The sequence below is a fragment of the Tauraco erythrolophus genome, chromosome 21 (genome assembly GCF_009769465.1).
Source record: "Tauraco erythrolophus isolate bTauEry1 chromosome 21, bTauEry1.pri, whole genome shotgun sequence".
Taxonomy (NCBI): domain Eukaryota; kingdom Metazoa; phylum Chordata; class Aves; order Musophagiformes; family Musophagidae; genus Tauraco; species Tauraco erythrolophus.
Genome location: NC_141485.1, coordinates 7,684,208 through 7,701,085, shown reverse-complemented (window position 1 = coordinate 7,701,085; position 16,878 = coordinate 7,684,208). Strand labels below are relative to the sequence as shown.

The 16,878-nt window shown below is 47.2% G+C and overlaps 1 protein-coding gene across 3 annotated transcripts in view; it reads left to right on the top strand.

Annotated features, from left to right (window-relative positions):
* TSPOAP1 (TSPO associated protein 1) overlaps positions 1-16,878 on the top strand; it is a 71,031-nt gene that overhangs the window by 40,154 nt on the left and 13,999 nt on the right. For all 3 annotated transcript variants that reach the window (XM_086624422.1, XM_086624420.1, XM_086624421.1), the window contains 11 exons: positions 747-856; positions 1,191-1,300; positions 2,696-3,511; positions 4,040-4,191; positions 6,045-6,638; positions 9,080-9,382; positions 9,671-9,850; positions 13,289-14,416; positions 15,029-15,155; positions 15,285-15,436; positions 15,624-15,792. In XM_086624422.1, coding sequence (XP_086480548.1) covers positions 747-856; positions 1,191-1,300; positions 2,696-3,511; positions 4,040-4,191; positions 6,045-6,638; positions 9,080-9,382; positions 9,671-9,850; positions 13,289-14,416; positions 15,029-15,155; positions 15,285-15,436; positions 15,624-15,792 — 3,841 coding nt within the window. The remainder of the gene's footprint in view (positions 1-746; positions 857-1,190; positions 1,301-2,695; positions 3,512-4,039; positions 4,192-6,044; positions 6,639-9,079; positions 9,383-9,670; positions 9,851-13,288; positions 14,417-15,028; positions 15,156-15,284; positions 15,437-15,623; positions 15,793-16,878) is intronic.

Here is a 16,878-nt window from a genome sequence, read left to right as displayed (position 1 = left end):
AGAGGCTACACCAGGAAGATGAGTATCGTGCTTGCCCTCTCTCTTGTATGCTTTCCTTCAGCATATGCTACTGGCTGTTATCAGAGCCAGCTGTTTGGACTAGATGGCCTTCCCAGTTCCAAACAAAGTTTTATCTAATGATCTGAAAGTACATAAACATTATATTAAAGTATTTACTGGTGCTGGAGGGGAACTGCCTGAACAAAAATGCTTAGAGACTTAGACATCTATTAGTGCTATAAAGTCTCCTTTGTTCAGATTACTGTTTGTGTTGCACCCAGGGTCAACTGCCATTTAGAGTTAGCAAGAAATGAATACATTGAGTTATGGATAGATAGGGTGGAAGGGGCCTCCAGAATCTCTAACAGGACTGTCACCAACACTGGATCAGTGTGGCCATGGCTTTGCCTAGCTGAGGATTCTAAGTTCTTCAAGAATGGAGATCCCCCACCTCAGCGAGAACCTGTCCCACGGTTGCATCACCCACTTGGGCGAGGAGTTTTTCCAAATGAGCTACTCTAAAGGTAGAGGTTCTACTGGAACCTCTGAATCTGCAACTTGGAGTTGCTGCCTCTTATTACTACTTCTTCACCTTAAAAGTCATTCTTTGAGATGGTCCTTAGCCCAGTGGCCGGACTGGCACCATACATGAGCTTAGACAACTTGTTCACTGAAGTTCGAACTCCTTGAGTGTTCCTTCACCCTGATTTGGGCCATATTACATCATTCATCTTTAATGTTTTCAGGTGGACACTGCAAGTGAAATGGAAGAACTGGATGTTGACAGCATCTCTCTAATGCCAGAGCCTGGCAGCCAAGGCCCTGCAAAGCTCCAGGTGTTCTTAGCTCGATACAGGTACTGGGTCATTTCTTGTGGTCTATGAGGTTAGACAGGATATCGCATAGTTCCCTACTTTCTTGAGTGACTCTGACCTGTTCCTTTAGACGTCACAAGACAGCTGTTCTGCTACTCAGAAAATCTTTCCTAGCTGCTATTTGAACATGGAGCAATATATTATTAGTTATATATAAACTGTAAACTAGAATCTTAACCTTTGTCTGTGGAATTTGCTGGTTGCAAAAACTGGATGCAGTCCCAGTGAATTGTAAGGTGATGTAACATCACAGCGTGGATGTGTTGCTATGAAAGTTTCTATACAAAGTAAGTCTGGATATTGTAAATATTTCAGCTACAATCCTTTTGATGGACCTAATGAAAATCCAGAGGCAGAGCTTCCGCTGACTGCTGGAGAATATATTTACATCTATGGAGACATGGATGAAGATGGCTTCTTTGAAGGTGTGTTTTAGTAGAATGAAATGTGACAGAACTGCTGTGGAGAGTTGATCTCTTTAAAAAAAAAAAAAAGAGAAGAATTTAGTGGATCTTTAAACCTCCAAATAAAGGTTTTCTGCCCAAAGAGAGTTTGTTAGAGGAAAGAGCAGATTCTGTTGGAAAAGGATTTATTTATGTCATGATTCAATTAAGTTAAACCATGAAATCCTGGTCTAGTGATTTCAGTGGGAATTTTGCCACTGCTTTCAGCAGAGCTCCAGGTTTCATTCCCATATGGTTGTTCCCTAGCTGTGGAGAGGAACGTGTTCAGCCCTGGGCCCCTTCTGCAGATGGTCTGTTTCACTCCTTCCAGTGGCTGCTCATTGAGCCAGATACCGTAACTGGTTGATGGTCTCGATTACCTCTTGCTCTTTTGGCAGAGTAGGGTGTAAGCAGTGTGTTTCTCTTTTGGCATCTTTGAAAATATAATCCTGGTTGACTAATGGGCAGATGGAATTGAAACCAAGAATTGTGGACTGTAAATTTGTAACGAAGCTTCTTTGTGGAGCTCACTTACAAAACATGATGAAGGATCCCAATTTACTGAGGTGCTTTGCAAGAGCTGAGGCAAATGCATGCCATGTTGCACTGCTTGCTCTTTGACTGTTTTGGCTCTTTCTTTCTATTTCCAAGCTTCTCATGTATTTATTTATTTATTTGTTTGTTTGTTTATTGTTTAAAGAATAAAAAGGTTATTCTTTACTAACGTTTTCTGCTTTCCCTGCTTTCAATTGATTTGCTGTAGGTAGAGGTTGAAAGGGGAAAGTAAGTGCAATCCCTACGCACTGCTCCTTTGACTGTGATTTGATGGTTCTTGCACGTACCGAGAGTGCTGTGGTATCAGTCATCCCCGTGGGCCCTTTTGGGATGTCTTTGTTACAGAACGTAGCATAACAAAGGAGGGAACTAAAAAGAAGGCCAGAGCCGAAAAGATGGACTTTCTTGAGGAAGTACTACAAAACCCAAACCTGTATGGCTGGGAGAAGACGTGAAATCATCCATCTGCATAGTTTGGGAAGGCTAGAAAAAGACACTTAAGTTAGTGAAAGAGCTGTGATGAGGAACAGTAGGATAATGAAGAAGGAAAAACCCTTAAGGTAGTTAAGCACAACAACTTTCTAGTTAGTTGGCTCTGGAACGTGTGGAGCAATGAGTCTTCTTACTATGACCATTAGGATCTAGGGCAGCCTTAGGAAATGCAGGACACTTTGCCAGGAATAACCTCCCAGAGGTTTGTGTTTTGTTCCTGACTGCAGTGCAGTTATGACCTACCATAGACGTTGTCACATTGTCTTCACAGATGGGTTGGAAGGCTGAACGGTAGGTGCAGTGGTAACAGGTTTCCTGTTTTTTGTTTAGGGGAGCTGATGGATGGCCGTCGAGGGCTGGTCCCCTCCAATTTTGTTGAGCGAGTTTCAGATGATGACCTCATGACGTTTCTGCCTTCAGAGCTGAATGATCTCACCCATAGTTCATACCAGGAGAAAAGTTTTGTCAGTGCAAGCACCAGCAGTGGAGATAAGAGTGATTTCTCCATTGAAGAGAGTAGCATCAGTCCATTGGCCAGTAGAGCAGAAGGAGACCAGGAGGAACCTGTTAGTCACACAGCAGTGCCTTACCCAAGAAAATTGACTTTGATCAAGCAGCTTGCCAGAAGCATAGTTGTAGGCTGGGAACCACCGCTTTTGCCAGCTGGCTGCCCAGACATACAGAGCTACAACATCTACGTGGATGAAGAGCTACGTCAAAACGTGAAGAGTGGCTTTCAGACCAAAGCAGTGATTGAAAAGCTGGATTTAAAGACAAAGGCTTACCGTGTGTCTGTGCAGAGCGTGACAGAGCAAGGCAGTTCTGATAAACTGCGATGCACTTTCTTGGTGGGGCAAGATTTTTGCGTGGCACCGACTATGCTGAAAGTCAGAAGCGTCACTGCCACGTCAGCAGAGGTCACGTGGCTTCCCTGCAACAGCAGTTACAACCACGCGGTGTATCTCAATGGGGAGGAATGTGACATAACCAAACCTGGGGTCTACTGGTACACCTTCAGCAACCTGCAGCCGAGCACTCAGTATGTTGCCAAGCTGGAGGCCCGGCCCTTGAAAACACCTTGGGAAGAGGTCCCAGAGGGGCAGGAGCAGAACTCAGCTGTGATACACTTCACTACCCCACTAGCAGGTATCAGAGCAGTCATGCCCGTTGCCAGTGTGCATGGAGTGCTTGGAGCAGTGCGCTCTGTCGTGACTTTGCTGTGAAGCCTTGGGGTGAAGGGAAGTGAGGGTCGTTAGGTCCCAAAGCCTGACATGCTGTCCTGTTTTGTCTTAATGTTTTTCTTCCTTTATTTAAAAAATGTATTATCTCTTTTGTTTTCATTTGCTGTGGGAAGACATCCCCTGTGCTGATTTGAACAGCATGCCTCTCAGGGCATGGAAGATCTGGTGTGCCATGACCTTGCTCTAAGGGTTGCTGCATCTTGGCCTCAGCTACTTTTGCAAAGCTCTGGTTTCTGTGCATTAAAGCTTTCACAGAGCAAGAGCACCTTATTTTTTCTGGTTCAGTCTATCGTTTCCCAAGACTCGCGTGGCTGTTCTAGTGTGGTTCTGCAGCGGCGAGTCTGACGTGGGAGTTTTCTCTTTGAACAGGGTTTAGTTTAGCTTTATGCTGTAGCAAGATAAGCAAGAGGAAAATCTGTTTGGTCTCTCGCAGGTACGCCTGATGCTCCTTTGGATGTCCAGGTAGAAGCCGGTCCCTCACCAGGTATCCTTGTTATCAGCTGGCTACCTGTCACCATTGATGCCGAAGGATCTTCCAATGGAGTTCGAGTCACCGGTTACGCGGTGTATGCGGATGGGCAGAAGGTACGGTGCTGACGCTGTGCCAGGCTGGCATGTGTGCAGGTGGGTGGCTGGAGGCTGGTGCAGGAGTAGTGGGTAGTTGCAGAACCTCAAGACCTGGAAAGCAGCTTGTGATTGTACCCATCAGCCGTGACGTGGTGAACGTTAATGTCACTGAGGTGCTCCGGTGACCTAGCCAGGACTGAGCAGTACTTTGGGTATTTGTGAGAGGTAAAGTAAAAGGAAGACAAGGCCGTGCTCTGAAAAGCGAGGAAACATTTTTTATTTTTTATTTTTTATTTTTTTAGCGGGAGAGGACTTTTGTAAGTAATACGTCATCAGCGTGGTGCGTGGGGCCCAGCTCAGCTGCAGGCTGGTAACATATGGCTGATCCAGACTTGTGGGATCCTGAGTAGGAGACACAGTAACAGCAGAATGCAACCATGATGGCTGAACAGTGTTTCATGCTGGCATCAGCAGGAGATTCCTCATTCCTCCTTAGAGTGCTTAGTTTGTTGATGTGCTTCTAAGCTCTTCAGCGCATCGGAGTGATTCCTTGCCATTGACTATCTTTCCTGGATATTTTTAATGCTGGTATTACAGTGTCTTCCTTCTGCCACGTTTCTGGTGTGTCCGTCTGAAACACGGGTGGGGAGGAGATGTAATGACCCTGCCTCACCATGTGGTACTAATAAGCCTCGGGAAAGATAGCAAATAAGCTCATCTCTGTCGGTGGTGTTATACCCAAAAGTTGTGGTTTGTTTAAAATGAAGAGCGGTTAAAAAAATGCCACTTTTCAAAAGCAGATCTTCCCATGTTCTCCATGCAGGAAATGAATAGTGACAAAAAATGGAGAAGGTAGAAAACATGGAAAAATTGAAAATATGTGATAAAATATTGAGAAATATGAAAAAGGCTTCAAAAATCTTGATCCAGTAAGCATGCCATGAGGAGGCAATGACAGTCCTTGGCCTGGAAGGGAATGATATCAGAGAAGGGACAATGCTTGGGCTGTTTATTTTGACTGATGCACACCAAAAAAGACATCTGGCCTGGTTTTTGACACGTTCTTGATATAACTAACCTAGGAAAGCTTCTGTGGCAGGACCCTTCACTAGCAAAACAGGACAATTAGTGTCAGCCTCCTCTGACTCACCCTAGGCACTAGCTTGATCCTTGGAGAAGCAATGAGCTCAACGAGCAATGAGTCCACAGGGCATGGACAGAAAGAAGTGCACAACCTTGCCACCACTTGAGGCTTGTCTCTGGACTATGAGTAGTAAGGTGTAGTTCTCCAGCCCTTTCTTAAGTTAGGAACAGGTGAAGGGAGAGGTGTACAAACACCCCAGGGTCCTTTATGGATAGTGGTAAAGAACCTCCAAGGATATTCTATATGAAAAGTGGCCTGTGGTCTTCTGCATACATGATGTTGTGCCGTTGGCCATGGGAGAGGCAAGCCACAGCTGTTTAAAGGAGCACATTGCAAAACAGCGATGCTGTGTTTTGTGATTGCTCTTTTATCATGGAAGTGCTTTTTCCTCTACATAGGTCAAAAGAGGAGGAGTCTGGGAAGGCAGACAAAAGGCAGGCCAAAAAAAAGGGATGGGTTTTAAAGCATAGGGAACAAGGACAGTTAAAACCTGGAGTAGGAAGGAATATAGGTGTTTTTATAGAATATCCAGTTTCTTAAATGGTTCTGGTAACACATTCTCTTTACTGTTCAGTCTTCCCTGATACTGTGCAGAAGGGTGGGAATCCTGCACGCTTGCTGTCAAGAGCTTTGGGGTCTGTCCTTAACTTTAGGTTCAGGAATTGTCATTCTTAGAAGAGCTGAGCCTTGCACAATAAATAATTGCTCCCTGCTTTTTTGCTTGCAGGCCATAGAAGTTACTTCTCCAACAGCTGGGAGTGTCCTGGTAGACTTGTCTCAGCTTCAGATGTTCCAGGTGTGTCGGGAGGTTTCCGTGAGAACGATGTCTCTGTATGGGGAGTCGGTGGATTCAGTTCCAGCCCAGATTTCCTCAGTCTTGCTGCGAGCCTCTCACCGCTCTTCACCTTTGGATTCTGCTGGTTCCACCACTTTTACCTCTAGACTGCCCCGTGGAGAACCCAGGGGCTCTCTGCCTGCACGTAGCCCACCCACGCACCAAACGGCTGCGCTCCTGCTTCGACAAAAAGTTCCCACTGAAAGCTCAGATGCCAAATTGACTGATCTCTCCTCCAGCCACGATGGCTCGGCGCGATCTCTGCCAGAGGAAACCTCTTCATCACCACACCTCTGCTCTCCCAGTGCTTCCTTGGTGCAGGTTTTAGGCACTTCCCCACAGGGTTCGGATGCTGCACGAGACAAGAAATGCCTGACTGTGCCTCCTCAGCAAGCTGGGAGCACAGTGCTCCCCAGTGAGAGCACGGAGCCTGTCCCTTCGCGGGGAGCAGAGTTACAAGGCCTGGGTGAAGCAACGGAGGTGCAGGTAAGTGCCTACAGCCCCTGACCAGTACCGCCTGTGCTGGGGAGGAGGACAGATCGTTTAGGGGAATGGAACAAAATGCCACTGAGCATCTTTCTGTGACACACTGTTGCCTTCGGGCCATCATCCAGTGATTGGCAAACCAGCAGGGAGTTTTCGCTGCTGTCGTGTACCTGGAAGGGCAGATGAGGCTCACCGCTTCATCACACGGGTGCAAGCAGGTGAGAAATAGAGTCAGGAAAGCAAGAATTTGTCAGAGATTGAAGGTGAAAAGGATGTTCCTGCTGATGATGTCAGTGTTAGTCTGGCATTTCTGTGCTCTCTGACTTGGGTCTTCTTCAGTTTAGTGGGCTTGTGCAAGGCAACAACGGGGCACTTTAGTGGACTGCACAGGTAGCCATATCTGGAGAAGAACTGGCAAAGCTGTCATGGCATCAGGTGTTTGGAATCCTGTAGGATGGATAAGTGCTTTCAGGAGTTTTTTAGGACAGTGGTGAAACGTCTGAGAGCCCCATAAGAAAACAGGTAAATGATCTATAAGGTGCTCACTCCGTGAGAAGAGGCAGGTGGGTCCTGTTGGTGTGTCGTACATTATATCCAGAAAAGGGATCTTTTTGCCATTCTGACCTTTGATGTCAGGAACTTGGGAGTGCTTCAAACTCTGAAATTCAGCATGACTTTATTAATCATGGCAGTGTGAGCTTGCAAAGACTCAGAGTTAGACAAAAGAGAGGAAGAATTCTGATAATTGCCAGAGCATCAGCAACTGTATGGGCCCACGACCAAAGGCCAGGTAAGTACACAAAAGAATCGAGCTGTTGAGTCCAAAATTTCAATCATCATTGAGCCTCTGGTCATTTGCTGCTCACTGCACCTCAGGTCAATTGTTGAGATTCATTTGCCCTCATTTAAATGTCTAGTGTAGATGGCTACACATGGGTGGGTCGTTTTTCCTCCTTTGTAGTCAGTGGAGCGAAATGGGTGCTTCCAGGATGCAAATCGTCCTTCTTGCTTGAGATGTGTGTCTTCATTTGACTGTCAACAAAGAGAAACAGGGCAGAAGGATCCTAGCTGTCACAATAAACATGAGATCTAGACCTGTCTGGTTTTTGCCTGAGCCCAGGGGACGTTGTCGTGGTTTAGCCTGGCTGGCAGCTAAATGCCACACAGCTGCTCACTCACTGTCCCCCACCCTTGGGGAATGGGGAAGAGAATTAAAAGGGAAAAGGGAAGGAGACCCATGGGTTGAGATGAGTACAATATAATAATAATAATAATATAGCATTTAAAGTAATAATGATAATAATAATATATATGCCTAATGCTAATAATATATACAAACAAGTGATGCACAGTGTAATTGCTCACCACTCGATGACCAACACCTGTCCCATCCCAGTAAATAATTCCAAAACAAATAAGTTTTGATATCCGTGTTCCTTGCAGGGGGGTTGGACTAGATGACCTTTGAAGGTCCCTTTCAGCCCTAACCATTCTATGATTCTATGATTCTAAGTTCTGACACTGCAATCTTGGACAAGCAAGAGGCCTGAAAAGAGAGTGAGAGGGAGAGAATAGCACTCCGAGAGTCCAAGAGAGCTCTCCAAAGAGAGTTCCTGGAAGAGCTAGAGCCCTTTTTTCCAGTCAGCCCTCATCCATATCCTGGACATGATGTTGCATGGTGTGGACTGCTCCATTGGCCAGTTTGGTCCTCAATCCTAAGTCTAAGCTCAAGACTTAAGGGGAGCTGTGGATTCTTTGTCCTGATCAGAGTACAGTGAAAAGTGCCTTATTGTAGAGTGAGGGTTAGAGAAGAGGGTGGTTGACGAAGGCCGACCTGCCTTACCCACCTCATTCCTGGGGTTCCACTCCTCCATCTCCTAGAGATTTTCTTAAACACCTGACTGAAAAACAGACAGAAATTTAAAATTTCTGTAATCCAGTTAGGTGACCTAACCATGAGTCTGTGCAGTTGTACTCTCTGTGTATATTCTTTGTCATTAATTCCACTTTTCTTCACAGCCCTTACCAGCTCCAGGAAGTGCTGGGGTAGTGTCATCACCTCCAGCTCAAGCCAACCTGCAGGCTGGTGTGTAGGACATTCCTCTGGCACACGGGAGTGGGAACTGACCTTATTGTATAGCTTGAGCTCTTCTTGCTGCTTTAAAACTGGTTATTGCCGATACGCTTCTGTGGCTTATATGAGCTACGTGTGGTGGCCAGAGCTGCAGCAGTGGAAAGACCGTGAGTCTACTTGGATCTAACGGCAGCGAGGGGTTTGTTCCGGGGCTGGCCAACCTTCCCAGCTGCAAATTGCTTCCCAAAATCTTCATATGCCAACAGCACAGAATGCATAGTGTTCGTCTGTTTGGTGCACAAATATTGCATGGTATCTCCCCTAGGTTTCATTGGTTGTGTTGACTCTTTTTTGGTTTGTTTTGCAGATGGAGCAATCTGTAACCAAAGCACCAGAGCTGGAAAGCCTGTCTAACAGTAGTCTCAAGATACGCGTGGAGACCTGCCACGCATGCTCTGTGGAAGAGTCATTGAAAGGTCCCAGCACTGAAAGAGAGAAAGAGGTGAAAGAGAAGCACTTGAACCCAGAGCCTCTGCCCTCCCCTAGCCAGGCTGAGGGGACAGAGGGCACCTTCCGAGACACAAGCACGGGTGGGAGCAGCTGCCAGGAGTTCCTGAGGTTGTCCGCTGGCAAGGAGGTGATGAAAGAAATGTCCAGAGTGAAGAGAGAGGTTTGTTTAACCTTGGTTGAATTTCTGTGTCCGTGGAGGTATGTGGGTTGTATCTGACATGTCTTGGTTTTACAGCCTTATGCAGGACTGTTCTTCTGTAGGCTATAAAACGTGTCTGCCAGTTTTGTGTGTCCGTGCAAGTGTGCACACACGTGCTGATTGCTGCATTGGGTGCTGCACAGTTTACTTCCTGCCACACTTCAGCTGTGTGTGTAGGTAAAATGTGACTTAACTGCTGAAATAGAGTGCCTGAGAAGGACTGAGGAAATCTGTTTTGCTTTTCGATAGCAAGAAGAAAAAATGTCTGAAATGGGAAGACGACAGCTGACCCTTTTTGCGGAGCACAACCGTAGCTCTGACCTTTCAGATATTTTGGAAGAGGAGGAAGAAGACGAACTGTCTTCAGAAGCTCTGGAACAGAATAAATGGGACCAGGGAGAGCTGTGTTACCGGGAGAACGGAGAAAAGGTAACTTGTAGCAGAGTAGTGCTTGGGGGACCGCCAGTCCAGCCATCCCATGTCATCAGCTCACAGGAGGAGGTGCTGATCTGAGCCCAGCACTCTCAGCAGTGCTTGGTTAAGTTCCTGCCTGCTCTGCTTTTACTCCCAGTGTTGTCTTAAGCTAGTAAAAATGCAAGTTTTTTGTGAGAGGGAAGGGTGTTTATATGTAACGAATGTACCCAGGGTTTAATTAGTTGGAAAAACACACAGTGCGATGTGAACTTTACAACCTGGGGTTAAAAATCGATCCTATTGATTAAGTTCTTAGTGTAGATATAAACAGTTGTAAAGTCCATCCATCTGTAGATCCTGTACCAACCCACCTCCCCTCCTAAGGCAAAACAGGCGTGTCATATTTTGGCCTTGGTCCTGCAAGCGCTCCTGAAGGTGAATACCAGTGCAGATTCTTTTGCTTGGACCGTAGTGCGCTCGGTAGGAATGGATGGCTTGTGGGAGCGGAGCTGTGGCTTTGCAGTTCAGATGTTCCAAGTGAGGAAACACTGGTTGAGTTGAACCTCATGATGGTGTTAATTCATGTTACAAGTTCAAACATTTAAAGCTAGTGAGTGTGTTACAATGCATTTGCAACAGATGATGTGCTTAAAACTGCATGACTGGAAGGTGGTCAGTTGAGATGAATGTGCATAAGGGAAAGTATTAAGGCTGGATGACTGAGATGTTAGAAAGATTTTCAGGAAATGTGATGTGCCTGTAAACAAAAAACACCCTAATTTCTTTCATATGAGCAAAGAACAGCTGTAGTTCATTGCTGCTGACCTGTGTGGCTGCTAGCCTGTGGCACAGATGGGATGGATCCGGGGAGCATTAAATGGTTAGTAGCAGACAGTGCAATGAATCTGGAGTAAATTTGCTGCTGCTCCTTTCCCTCTTCTGAAGGAGGTTCTGCTTCCCAGGTGCAGAGGTTGGACCTGCAGTGCAGCATGTCAGGAGCCCTAGGAGAGCCTGGTGGCTGGAGGTGCTGGGGCTGCCTGGGAAGGAGCTGTTGAAAGGGCTTCAACTTGTTGGGGTTGCACTGGAAAAAAATGGAAGAAAAACAGTTTCCCTGAAAGGAGAAAAGAGGAAATAAGAACAGTCAGGAATGCCATTCTTTGTCTCTTTTTGCTGGATGTTTTATTGGCCTGGATGTTTTGGTGTTCTTTGTGGTTTTTTTTCTGAAAAAGAAACACCAAACACCCACTCGCATTCTGTTGAGTTGAGCAAACTGGTGCTTCTTGACCTGATAAAGTGGTTGTTTTCTGTTCTGACAGTGACAAGTTGAGGATGTGAGCATGACAAGATGCTGAATGGGGAGAGGACAGCAGAGGCAGGAAGCTTTAGAGCTCCCAACACTGCTTTATAGAGTGAAGGAAGATGGTGACTGAAGTGGCCCAGCCCTCAGCAGGGCTGTTTTCTAGGATTCTGCTTATTTAGTAACATTTTGGGTTATCACAAGACTCCTCAGCCAACTCTTTCACGATTCTGGGGTTGAAAGAATGGAGGGGTGCTGCTTTTAAAATGTTTAACCTCAAATAAGTTGCTTAATTTCTGAAACCATTTATTATATTAAAACTCAAAAGCAAAAGCCACAACTTTCTAAACGGCTAAAATAAATCTTACTGGACTTATTTTATGGTTACATTTTTAAATCTTGCATGTTACTAATTGGTGCTAACAAGGTAGGAGCCTAGAGCACATGTCCTGTAAAGGAAGTTTGAGGAAGCTGAGCTTGTTTGGTCTGGAGAAGAGGAGGCTAACAGGAGATCTGGTACCTGCCTGCAATGATTTGAAGGATGCTTAAAAGGGTGAGAGCGCCAAAGTCTTCTTGTTTGTGGCAGATGATGTAAAAAGAGGCAGCAGTTACGAGCTGCTGTTTGGGAGATTCATGTGGGACATGGGTACAAACTTGTTTCGCAGGAGGGTGGTGCAGCCTTGAGACAGGTCCCTAGAGAAGTGGAGATTCTCCATTCTTTGGTGTTTTCAAGCCTCATCTAAGCCAAACCACTGATTTACTGTTGGTGACAGTCGTGCTGCAGTTGGAAGATTGAACTGGAGACCTCTGGAGGCCCTTTCAACCAATTCTAAATGTAATTCAAGACCACCTTTTGCTTGGAAAAAAGTTATGGAGGTTGGAATAATCAATATACAGCTTACAACTGCCTTTTTTTTCCCCACTGTGGTTCAGTTTTTAATTATCTCTGAACAGGCTTGCTCATGCCTGTAGCTTAAAACATCAGTAGCTACATATGCTTTGTAACCTATTTGTAAATGTTTTTGGAACATGCCATGATATAAATTGTCAGGAAACTTGAACAAGAGACCTCCAGAGGTATTTTCCGACCTAAATTACACTATGCATTTAGGATTCTACCTTTTTATTTTAGTGTAAATGTAGTAAGAGACAAAACATAAATTCTACAGTCAGTCATAGAACCATAGAATGGTTTGGGTTGGAAGGGATCTCAAAGATCATCCAGTTCCAACCCCCCTGCCATGGGCAGGGACACCCTCCACTACAGCAGGTTGCTCAGAGCCTCATCCAACCTGGCCTTGAACACTTCCAGGGATGGGACAGCCACAGCTTCTCTGGGCAACCTGTGCCAGTGCCTCGCCACCCTCATTGTAAAAATTTCTTCCTTAGATGTAATCAAAATCTGTCCAAGACAGATTTTAAAATTGAGCAGTGTTTTCCCAAAAGCTTTATGTGACCTGGTAGGCTCTTACTCAGCTACAAGTCTGTGTGACCCCTTTGAGGTAAATGGTTTTCATGTGTATTTGTGGCAACTCTGTTCACCTGGATTTGCAGACAGTAAATTACTGTAGAGCTGGACCTTGACAGATGATTGGAATGGCCTAAGGAAGGTCCTCCCATAGCAGCAACATCTCCACGGGGTGTCTTGCTGCACAGGGTCACTCCCTTCTCTTCCAGTGCGAGGACAGAGAGGTAAGGGAGGACTGTGTGTCCATGTGTGAGCACAGGCTGTGACACTCATCCCTGCGGAGGGAGGAACCCCATCAGCTCTAACGTGCGGTGAACAGCCACGGAGGAACTGTGCTGCTCCGTCCCCTCATCCCAGACTGGGGATGCCGAAGCTGTGGGGAGTCAAGTGGGCACAAGGTGCTGCAGACAGCAGTGTGTGTAGAGGCAGAGGCTGGGAGGGAGCTCTTCCATGCATTGGCCTTTCTCGCTTTCCGCTGCATTGCTAGTTCATCTGATTGTTTTTTGCCAGAAGACCCATTGCTCTCTTTTGCTCCCTACCCTTGCTTCGCTGCAGACCACAGTCGCTGCTCCATACCACTGTGCTGGGAGGGAATCCGCTGTAACTTTGACTCTCTTTTTAATGTTTATTTCCTCTCTTTTTTCCTTTGCTTGTCCTGGCTGTGGCTTTTCTCGGGGGCTGGGTACAGATGGATCTTTGTGATACTGACAGCGATGAGGAGATTCTGGAGAGGATACTAGAGCTCCCGCTTCAGAAGAACCACAGCAAGAAATTGTTTAGCATCCCTGAAGTGACTGAGGATGAGGACGAAGATGAGGATGAGAAGTGTGTTATGGAGGAAAAGGCAGATGCTCAGGAGTCCTTGGAAATGCTTACCTGCCATTCAGGAAGGACAGAGAAGCCACTTAACACGAAGGAGCCATTTCTGAAGGCAGGTGGGAGTAATACTGCCACGGATCTGTCTGCTCAGACTCCACAGGAGGAGTGTGGAGTTAAGGAGAGCAGAGGGGATGCTGACCATTCGAATCCTGCCTGTGTCCAGCTGACTTGGAGTCAGAAGAAGGCAAACTGGAACTGGGGCTACCAGGAGAACGATCCAAAGTCTGGGGCTGGGACAAGTCCTACTTGGAGCAAGAAGAAGGGAAATAATTATCGCGAGAAGATCCGGAGTCGGCCTGAGATGGGTAGGAAGAGACAGAATGATTTAACAGAGCACTGCAGTCGTCTGCTGGGCAACTGCAGCCAGATGGGAGGCGGGTTATACAGAGCTCCTAGCCTCAGGGAAGAGCTGAACGTTGTGAGCAGTGCTGGTGGTAAGGAGGGGTTTGATATGTACAATCGTGCCAGACAAGGCAGCTTATGGAAAAAACACAGGAAAGCAGTGGTTTCAGGGTTTGCAGAACCTGCTGTGATGGCAACACACTGCTCCAGCCCCAGGAGCCTGGAAATAGACATTGAGTATGACTCTGAAGATGATCAGGACTCGACCTGCGCATCCCCCCCTGAGAGCAGGCTGTGGCCAGAAAAGTCCCAGAGCTGCCAGGGGGACTGGAGCGATTGCTCCAGTCAATCTGAGGTTGTCCACACGGATGACAGAAGGGACCTGACCAGACTGGAGATGGTGGAAGAGCAGGATATGGAGTGGGCTGGGTCTCCGAACCGACACCTGCGATTCTTCTGCCGGGAGAAGGAAGCACTGAGATGTGAGAGCAGTTCTGAGGAGCAGGGCTGGGAGCTGGACTGTAAGTCACCTGGCTGGAGAAGGAGGCTCGAACATCCTTCGAAGGGGATACGTAGCACCTCCTTGCACAAAAGGGTTGGGTGACTTTTTCCTATTCTGGCTTTGAAGCAGCTTGCAGTGGCGTTAGCTTCCCTCTGCTTCCCTGGCCTGCCTGTATTTTGCTTTGTTCAGTGTTGTCCAGAGAAAGGACCTTCCTCTAGGATTGTCTGGAAGAATATCTGAGAGATTCTGTAGTTCTGTGCTGCTTCATGGCTTTTCTTGTATTAGCTGCTTCTGCTTTTCCTGCTAACTGACCAAGTGTCACCGATGCAGTATTCCTTTTCTCACTGGGTCTTCCTCCCTTGGCAGGAGGCCGTGGGACCCAAATGAAAATCCCTGGTGAAATAACCTGATTTGTGAAGGCTTTTTGTGTAGATGATGACTGTAATGTCATTGCCTCCCCTTGAAATGCCCTTTCCTGCATCCTCACGCTCGCCAAGGGGATCGTCACTGGTGCCTGGCAGGGTGCCTGGCTCTACTCTAGTTCTGTTTTCCAACTCCCGTAGTATTTTCAGCTCTAGACTGTCCCTGAAGAGGAATGTTGCATTTGGATGCACTGCTCTTTGTGGAGTGCGTTTGGGCTGAGCACTGTTTACGGGAGTCAGAAGGCAGAGGCTGCTACTAACTCTCTGGTGGTTCCTGTTGCAGGCATCCAGTAACAAAGATCCTAGGGGCCAGGAGCTGCCTGGCACAGCTGCCTGGCACGCTCCCAGCAGAAGAGGGAACAAGAGCGTAAGAAGAAGCCAAATGCAGAAACCTTTGCTATCTAGTCCAGGTGAGTGGGCAAGGGGGAGGGAGCCGGGCAGCAGGGCAGAGGCTGGGCAATGTGGTGTTTGAGCCATGCAGGGCTGCGGCTGGGCAACGGTCCTGATGTTCTCTCTGGTGTGTCCCCATCTGCACACAGGTCCTCCAAGGAGCACGGCTTCAGAGATCTCTGTGAAAGATGATGGCATTAGGATCTTTGTGGCTCTGTTTGACTACGATCCTGTTTCGATGTCTCCTAACCCTGATGCAGCAGAAGAGGAGCTCCCGTTCAAGGAGGGGCAGATCCTGAAAGTAAGACCACACCTTAGTGAATGTCTCCTGCTCTGTATGGATCCATCTGATGTTCCAGGGACAGCATAAACCTTGGGAGGCAGAACTTCCTTCATCTTGGGAGTTTCCTTAGCTTCCCTTTCTCCTTTCTCTGTATGTCTCAGTCCCTATAGCATAACGAGTTTCTGATCTGTCTTCTCCCTCACAGGTGTGTGGAGACAAGGATGCCGATGGCTTTTACAGAGGCGAATGTGCAGGAAGGGAGGGGTACATTCCTTGTAATATGGTATCTGAAGTCCAGGTGGAGAATAACGAAATCAAGAAGCAGCTCCTGAAGCAAGGGTTCCTGCCTGCTGACACACCAATGGAGAGCGTAGGTACTGTATCTCCTTTGTGTGTGCTGTGCTATTGCCAGCGTGTTTCTCTGCTGAAATGTGGAAAGCTCAGTCATGCTGTCAAGCTGTGTGGCCAGTGCAGTCCACCAAAAAGATCTCTAGGGCTGGTCCCTGGATTCTGCAGGCTTGTTTAGTGGCTGTTGCAGTGGTGAGAAGGGAGGTCTCGATGGATGAAGGAAGCAGATGTTCTGAGGTCTCGGTTCATTCCAGACTACGGCAGCGCAGCACTGCCCAGGGCTGTGTTTGTAGCTGCTGGAGTTGCTCCTGTGCTGGAGGTGTCATGTCTGTGAACTGAGCACGGAGCGTGAGTGAGGCTCATCCTCGCTGGAGAAGGGGAAACAAAAAAGTTTGAAGAGCAGCTGAAGGATGCAAACAAGTGTTTTCACTTCTTTGTTCTCTCCTTTGTTTTGCGAGTCTGTAATTGAACCCACAGGAGTGACCCTGCTCTTGGGTGGGAGAATCTGTGACTTGGGGATGGAGGAATATGAGGAAGGGAAAGAAGGGATGTGAGACAGCAAGGTAGGCGGTCAGGAGTGTACAAGGAGCAGAGCTGGTCCTTGAGCTCCTTCTCTCTCACTCCCTAAAGTACATGGTTCAGTGCTTTATCCACTGCAGAAACTTTCCTGTTTCTTCCCAGTTGTGTGCTGAGAGAGAGGAGAGGAACCTACCCTGGGATGTGCAGCCGTCACTGCTTGGGCTGAGTTACACTGCAGTTCAGTGGCTGTGAGCTGCCCTGAAGACTCCTGTCAACATATTGATGCCCCAATACCTGTCCCTTATCCCCCTGATCTCTCGTCCTGCACGCCTCTGTGTACTCTCTGCTACCAGTGGCAATTGTTTGACCTGCTCCACTTCTTAAAATAAGAGGCAATTCTTGTTTTGGCTGGCCACTGTTTCCCCACCAGTTCAGCATGGTAAAACAGCACAAGTGTGGGTCTCATGGGTGCTCAGAGAGGCAAAGGTAAGCCCTGGCATTGACTGAGCTGTTCCACTGCCTCTCACAGGAGCAAAAAACCAACCAAACAAAAAAAACACCACCCAAACAAAACAAAACAAAAAAGAAAAAGA